This window comes from Microtus ochrogaster, chromosome 19 (genome assembly GCF_000317375.1).
Source record: "Microtus ochrogaster isolate Prairie Vole_2 chromosome 19, MicOch1.0, whole genome shotgun sequence".
Taxonomy (NCBI): Eukaryota; Metazoa; Chordata; class Mammalia; order Rodentia; family Cricetidae; genus Microtus; species Microtus ochrogaster.
This window is the reverse complement of record NC_022021.1, coordinates 48,759,629-48,766,440: the sequence shown is the minus strand read 5'-3', so window position 1 is coordinate 48,766,440 and position 6,812 is coordinate 48,759,629. Positions and strand designations below refer to the sequence as shown.

The following is a 6,812-nucleotide window of genomic DNA, read 5'->3' as shown; positions in this document are numbered from 1 at the left end:
CCCTGTGTTAGGGGAACCTGTCCCTCACTGTACCCCTGTGTTAGGGGAACACACTGTACCCCTGTGTTAGGGGAACCTGTCCCTCACTGCACCCCAGTTTGTGGTTTTATTTGTGTTTATTCCTGTTCATTATTTTTTTTATTATCCTCAAATTTAATGAACATTTTATTAGTGTTTCAATGCTTCTAGGATGTGATTAATTTCTTTAAGAATTTATTGAAGAGAATGTCCTGACAGTTTTTCTCAGCTGTCTTTTAAGAGGTCTGAAAGATTCCATAGATGGGGAGATGTGGTTTTCCTGAGTGTCTGTTGGACCAACGAGCTCGTGCCTTCAAGTGTCTGTGTCAATGTGTCTGCATGACTGCTGTGCTATAGCTGAGTCCAGGAAGACGAAACTCCGGTGTCCTCCCTAAGAGTCCGCACCTCACCCGCCCATGAGGGATGAATGTGTGTAGTTCCTCTTAACTCTAGGGACAGCTTCATTGGGTTGCTCTGAGTTTAGACTGGTAGCGCTCTTCCTTAGAGTGCTCGCTCCCCACCAGCTCTCCTTGTGTGTTCAGGCGACTGCCCTCTCATCTGTGGGACACTGAGGACTTACCAGTGAGGTTATTGATCATGCCAGGGCCACACTGCTGGTTCGTGCTTAGGATGTCTTGGATTTTCCTTGTGGTGGGTGGTTCCTTGTGGGTATTTTTTCCTTTTTCTTTTCCTGCTACCCTGAGACTTGGGTGACCTCATGAGCTCTCAGGGTCCCTGTGATTGCCCCCTTTGCAGTCATAGCAGTAGATTGCTGACGTGGCATCTGATGTACACTGAACCTGTGTGTGTTTACATACGTGAGCTGTGTGCTGCAGTCGGCTGCAGTCGGCAGCACTCGGCGCTGTGTTCTCATGCCTGTTGCATGAGCTGCTGAAGTTGGAGGCCCTGTTCCCAGGACCGCGTTTGAGAAGTTGGAAATGGCAGGGTGATGTTCAGGCCTGAAGCAGTCTGACAGTTGCCTTTTGTTGCAGGAAACGATGTTGGGCGGAGTTCCTACGGGGCCATGCAGGTGAAGCAGGTGTTTGACTATGCCTACATTGTGCTCAGCCATGCTGTGTCGCCGCTCGCCAGGTCTTACCCCAACCGGGATTCTGAAAGGTAATGGGTCTTGGACCTGGGTCCTGGGGAGTGGCAGCTCTACTTTCTCTAGTTGTGTGTTTCTGTGATATTGGTGGGTACACTGTCATTCTTGAGTGGACCTTGGTAATAAGGATTGGGATTCAGGATGGCTGTTGGATGGCCCATGGTCTAGGGCTGAACATTCTTTAATGGGGTGGTATTTTACTGGGGTATTCTGTATGGGGACAGATCCTGACTTCTAAACCCTGGATTGGTGCTGGTCCATCCTCCAGTCAGACATGTTTATCTCTGACTCCAGGTTAGCTGCCACATAGGTATAGCATGTGGGGGTGGGGAGCAGACAGCTGGTGGGGAGGACAGGACTGTGCAGCCTGCTGTTGGGAATGGCACTGTGCGTGTGCTGCAGACCAGCACTGGGGTCTTTCCTACCCTGTAGTGGGAAACAGTCAGCACTCCATGGCTGCTGTGAATGGGGGTCTGGGCCCCTAAGAGCTGGATTGGAGCCGTCGTCTTTCGTAGACAGATGGTGGTGAAGACCTCCTTTTATCATGACCTCATAGCACACTTGAATGTAAACACATGCGAACTCATTCACTCAGCTCGACTGCTTTTGTCCTTCATGAGCCTCACACCTGACACATGATGTCTGTGTCCAACCTTGTTCTTTGCAGTACTTTAGGAAGAATCATCAAAGTCACCCAGGAAGTGATTGACTACCGGAGGTGGATCAAAGAAAAGTGGGGTAGCAGAATCCTCCCATCTCCAGACCTGGGTGAGAGACTGACACAGTGTGAGGCTTGGCCCTCTGCCCTTCAGCACAGAAGCCTCTCTTGCCCTCTTGTGGGTTGTTCAAGCTAGGAAAGTGGCTCCTTCTACTTTTTCTGACAGACCGTTCCTTCTGTAAGACCTAAGCTAATAGAAGTAGAGCAGAAGTTGCAGTAGGAGTGTGGGAAGGGGCAGGCAGACGTTGTTGTTAAGGTTGATTGGATTCCAGCATGTAATGGCCAGAAATCATTGAGATAGGTATTTTTTCGTTTCAAATCTTAGAATTCCAGTGTGTCTTTGTATTTCAGAATTGTACATTTCTATTTCAAATACTTGCTTTATGTTATAGTTTATAAAAGCTACAGGTAAGATTTACACACCCAGTGTTGGACAGATATTTTAATGCTTTCTGATAACTAGTTTAATATACATTTAAAATTTGGTTAACTCAGATTTAAGGTTTGGTTTGTTAGTTGCACATGCGACATCTCAGAGCTCCTCAGCTTTGGGCTGCTGGCAAATTGCTTTGCTTTCCTGCCCCAGACAACAGGATTAAGATAAAGGAGAGAATCAACACTTGCAATGGGGAGCAGATGCAGAGCCGGGAGCCCGGCTCCCCCTACAGCCAACGCCTGACTCTGTCCCTGTCCAGTCCCCAGCTGCTGTCCTCAGGTTCCTCTGCTTCTTCCGTGTCCTCGCTCTCTGGAAGTGATATTGTGAGTAGGTTTTTGCTCTTGACTGTCTCCCTCACCTATGGGGTGGTTGGTGTCCTTGTTATCTCTAACAGGGAGTTCAGGACCTTTTCCTCCGACTCAGTCCCTTCCTGGGTGTGCATGCATACGAAGTCTGTGCTTGGTGTTCTTTGCCATAGGCCTTAAGCCCAGGCTGTGCTGCTCACATGACCGAGGTAGTAATAGCCCTCAGCCAAGCCATGGACTTTTTTCAGTGGTTTTGTTTTCTGTTTTTTTAAATCTGGTTTAGAGATTTATAAACTGAAGTCCACGTGTTTCCTATAGCCTGGTCTTTCTCAGTTTTAAAGTAACTCTGAGGAAGCGGGTACACTTGGACCATCTGTTGCTCAGCCTGATTTGCTCGAATGACCTTTTCTGCTTCTCTCCCTGAGGGTGCGTTTTGAGACCTCAGTGGCGCCCTGCTCACAGCTCTCCTTGTTTCTGTGCTGGACTCTAGGACTCAGATGCGCCTGCCTGCACCACTCCCAGTGTTTGTCAGTTCAGCCTACAAGCACCCACCACCCTGATGGCCAGCCTGCCTACAGCCTTGCCAATACCCAGCAGTAAGCCTCAGCCTGCTGCTCCCAGAACATTGATCATGACAACGAACAATCAGGTACAGGCTCTCTCTCTAGAGCCAGCAGTGTTCACTGTGAACTGACTCTCCTTCAGGCATGTTTGTGTCTTAGGAACTGACATGTTTGCCCGCTCTGGAAGCTCATGCTTACCTTTTCCTTCTAGACCAGGTTTACCATCCCCCCGCCAACCCTCGGAGTTGCCCCTGTTCCTTGCAGACAGGCTGGCGTGGAAGGAACCACGTCTTTGAAGGCTGTTCACCATGTGACTTCCCCAGCCATCCCCTCGGCATCCCCCAATCCACTGTCCAGTCCCCATCTGTATCACAAGGTGAGTGCTGTCTGTCTTGCCTCCGGAGTCACCACAGCTGGGCCTGTGCCTCTCAGAGAGACCAGAAAGTTTCAAAGGGGTCTCTGTGTCTGCCTGTGCAGCTCACCCTGTGTCTGCCTGTGTCTGCCTGTGCAGCTCACCCCTGCTTTCCTTTGTCAGCAGCATCTAAAGTGCTAGTTGGTTCGTTGCGACAGTTTAAGCAGTGACAGTGCTGCAGCGTGAAGGAGAGCAGGGCTTTCAGTGGACTCCAGTTCACTTTACCACTTACTTTTTTTTTTTAAAGTCAAAAGGTAGTGCCAAGCCTTACCCTTGCCACAGCCTGTAGTGGCACTGTCCACCAGTCTGCCCAGTTGCTGGCTTCCCTGCCAGTGGGGAGCTTTGTGCTGCACCATGCTGGGATGTCTTGCCAAGTCTCATTAGCACGGGAGTACTTCATGCCCTGGGACCCTTCCCCATCCTCTAAGGCATCAGATAGAGCCCATGACCCATACAGGGCTGGATGCAGTACTTACTAAAGTAGCTCCTCTTTGCTTACCCCATCCCAGTTGGCCAGTGTAGTTTTGTTCTGGGAGGGGATAATCCCTTACTATGGATGTGCTGGCATTGGGGATGGGGAATCCCTGCCCTCAGCACTGCAGCCTCCTCCACCTGGTGGGTTTGCCCAACTCTGCCCGGAAGCATCTCATGCTTCTCTTGTCCTCTTTGCAGTTGCTTTAGAAACGGCCCAAAGCTTTACTGCTGCCTGTAAAGGTCCTGAGAATTAGGTAGGCATACGTGACTCCTGTGTATGCTTCCGGTCACAGACAGTGAGGTTTACAGGGACCTTCTCATACCTGTGACAGAAGCAGAGCAAATACGTGGAGCGAAGTGATGCTCTTGTCTGCCCACTGCACAGTACAGCAGGGAAGACGTGGCTGTGGTTCTTGTCATCTCATGGTCCGTGTGCTGCACTTCAGCCCTGCTCTCTCTGTCTCTCCAGCAGCACAGCGGCATGAAACTGTCTATGAAAGGCTCCCACAACCACACCCAGGGCGGCGGCTACAGCTCTGTGGGTAGTGGAGCCGTGAGGCCTCCTGTTGGCAACCGAGGACACCACCAGTACAACCGCACCGGCTGGAGGAGGAAAAAGCACGCACACACGAGGGACAGCTTGCCTGTGAGTCTCAGCAGATAATGGCTCCTGGCTGCTCCCACCCCAGACTGCGCACAGCACCTCCACTGTGGGCTGCCGACGGCCGCCCGGCACAGGTCACTCTGCATGTTTGTGTGGTGGCCGCATCCATCCTACAGAGCAGCTCCCTGTGCTCATCTGTGAAGCCTTACTACACGTGGATGTGCGTCTGCCTGCCTAGGAGTCTGCGCCCGTGCCCAGCAGGGCGGCTGAGGAGTGAAGGATTGCGAGTGCTCCTGTCTGTCCCAGGCAGAGAGGTCAAGCCCTGCTACATGTCTTTCTCATGGGAGTGTGCAGGCTGCCGTTTTACTGCCCTCATGTCTTGTTTGAAACTTTGGGACTGTTTTTCTATGTAAATATTGAAAACTTATGATTTGTGCAATAACTCAGATATTTTTTATTTAATTTCATATTTTCACATAAGTTATATTTAAGGGAGGAGGGAATTTTTTTTAAACACGCTTAGATCCTTTCCCAATTTGCATTTTCTAAGTTGGGTTCCTCGTGTTGGCTGTTGTCTGTAAGTGTCGTTACCTGAACACCGTGAGGAGGGGCTTGCGGGTTTTATTTTCACGTCTTTTCTTTTGGTCGGATGCAGTGAAGGAGCCAAGTCATCGTGATGGTTTTGTGAGGCGTTCAGCTCCCAGGCCTCCAGTGCGTTCCTGGCAGCCTTGCTGTAGGCCTTGGGCTGTTTTCCTGCTCTGACCACAAGTTCTGACATTTTGGTTTGGGTTTTTAAAAACTAGACAGCAAATCCAGCTTTTAAAGTGCCAGAAGTAAAAACCTCTAGGGAGCAGAGGTGGTCACATCATAGAGATTGTACAGTACTGTGGCTGTGCCGTGCTACGGTCGGGAAGTGATGTGTCTGAACCGTGGGCCTGGGGAGTATCGTTACAGACAATGGCACCCAGATTAGGAATGTGGAGAGAGGAATTTCCTTGATTCCGTTGAGGAATCTGCATAGCGGTATGCACTGTTCTGTTAAGAGCAAATATCTGAAAAGTACCTCTGCGGTTGGGGCACGTGGGGAGTATTTTATTGTATCACAGGAGAGCATAGCCCAGCCAGCGTGGGCCCAGGATCGGCTGGTGCCTGACGTCAGCAGCAAACAGGTATACTATGCAAGTGTATTCTGCCACAACAACCACTGTCTTTGTTACTTGTTTTGAACAAGATTATATCCATCGCCTAAACCCCTAGTCTCTAGAGCACCACGGTTGTCCTGGGAGTGTTGCATCTTGTAGGCCCTCTGGCTTCCATCCCTAAAATGGGGGTTCTGGCCCTGCTAAACACTACAGAGAGGTCGGTCTTTCAGTCCACTGGTAAAGAATGTCAGGACAAGAAGCTGATTGCTGTGACATCTGATTGGCATGCAGCAGTGGGAGTTGTAGATTGATGTCTGAATGTGACGAACGCCTAGCCAAGGACAAGTTGTGCGTGTCTGGGTCTGCCTCTCGCTGCCGCTGCCGTGGGGGCTGCTGACTCTGAGACAGTCCTGAGCAGAGTAGCACATGGGGTCTGCAGCTCATGAGGATTGGAATCATCCAGAATATTTAAACTATTTAAATTGTGAAACCTGTTGCTAAAGAATATTTAGGAACACTGGTCCACAGGCCTGTACTAATTACACACTAGCAATATTGACTGTATCTGCATTAAGGAGCCACCGTGGGGCCGTGTGAGTGACCCGCAGATGTGCGTTTTAAAGTTCTGTCCAGGCCCAGGTGTGTGTCCATCCCTGTAATGGTGAACCAAATGAATTGGCCTGGCTACCACTGTGGCCACACGCTACAGGCTGACAGAAGCTATCATGTTTCAATTTTGTGTGTGGACAACAATGTGGACACTAAAATTGACATATTTTTATGTAAAGTTTTTCTATTCTTTGATTTTTAATAAACTTTAGAAACCAGCTTTGTGTTGACTAGATGCTTTCCTCTGAAGGGTGGGGTGGGGTGGGGTGGTTTCTGCACTAGCTGCTTGCTGGGGTTAATACGATCCTCAGGTCATCCCTGCGGCCAGGTCATCACATGGGGTCATGCCTGCTGCAGGAGTTTGAGCCCCACATGTGGGTGCTTGAAGTTTCAGGAGCACTGTGTGCTCCCCACTGTGCTGTGGTC

At 50.1% G+C, this 6,812-nt stretch overlaps 1 protein-coding gene across 1 annotated transcript in view; it reads left to right on the top strand.

Moving 5' to 3' along the window:
- The window catches only part of Tent4a (terminal nucleotidyltransferase 4A), a 34,199-nt gene extending 27,598 nt beyond the window's left edge, over positions 1-6,601 (top strand). The window contains exons 10-15 of the mRNA XM_005356693.2: positions 1,011-1,137; positions 1,791-1,891; positions 2,428-2,600; positions 3,073-3,231; positions 3,357-3,521; positions 4,501-6,601. Of these exons, the coding sequence (XP_005356750.2) occupies positions 1,011-1,137; positions 1,791-1,891; positions 2,428-2,600; positions 3,073-3,231; positions 3,357-3,521; positions 4,501-4,695 (920 nt within the window). The 3' untranslated portion in view covers positions 4,696-6,601. The remainder of the gene's footprint in view (positions 1-1,010; positions 1,138-1,790; positions 1,892-2,427; positions 2,601-3,072; positions 3,232-3,356; positions 3,522-4,500) is intronic.
- Positions 6,602-6,812: the final 211 nt, after the last annotated feature.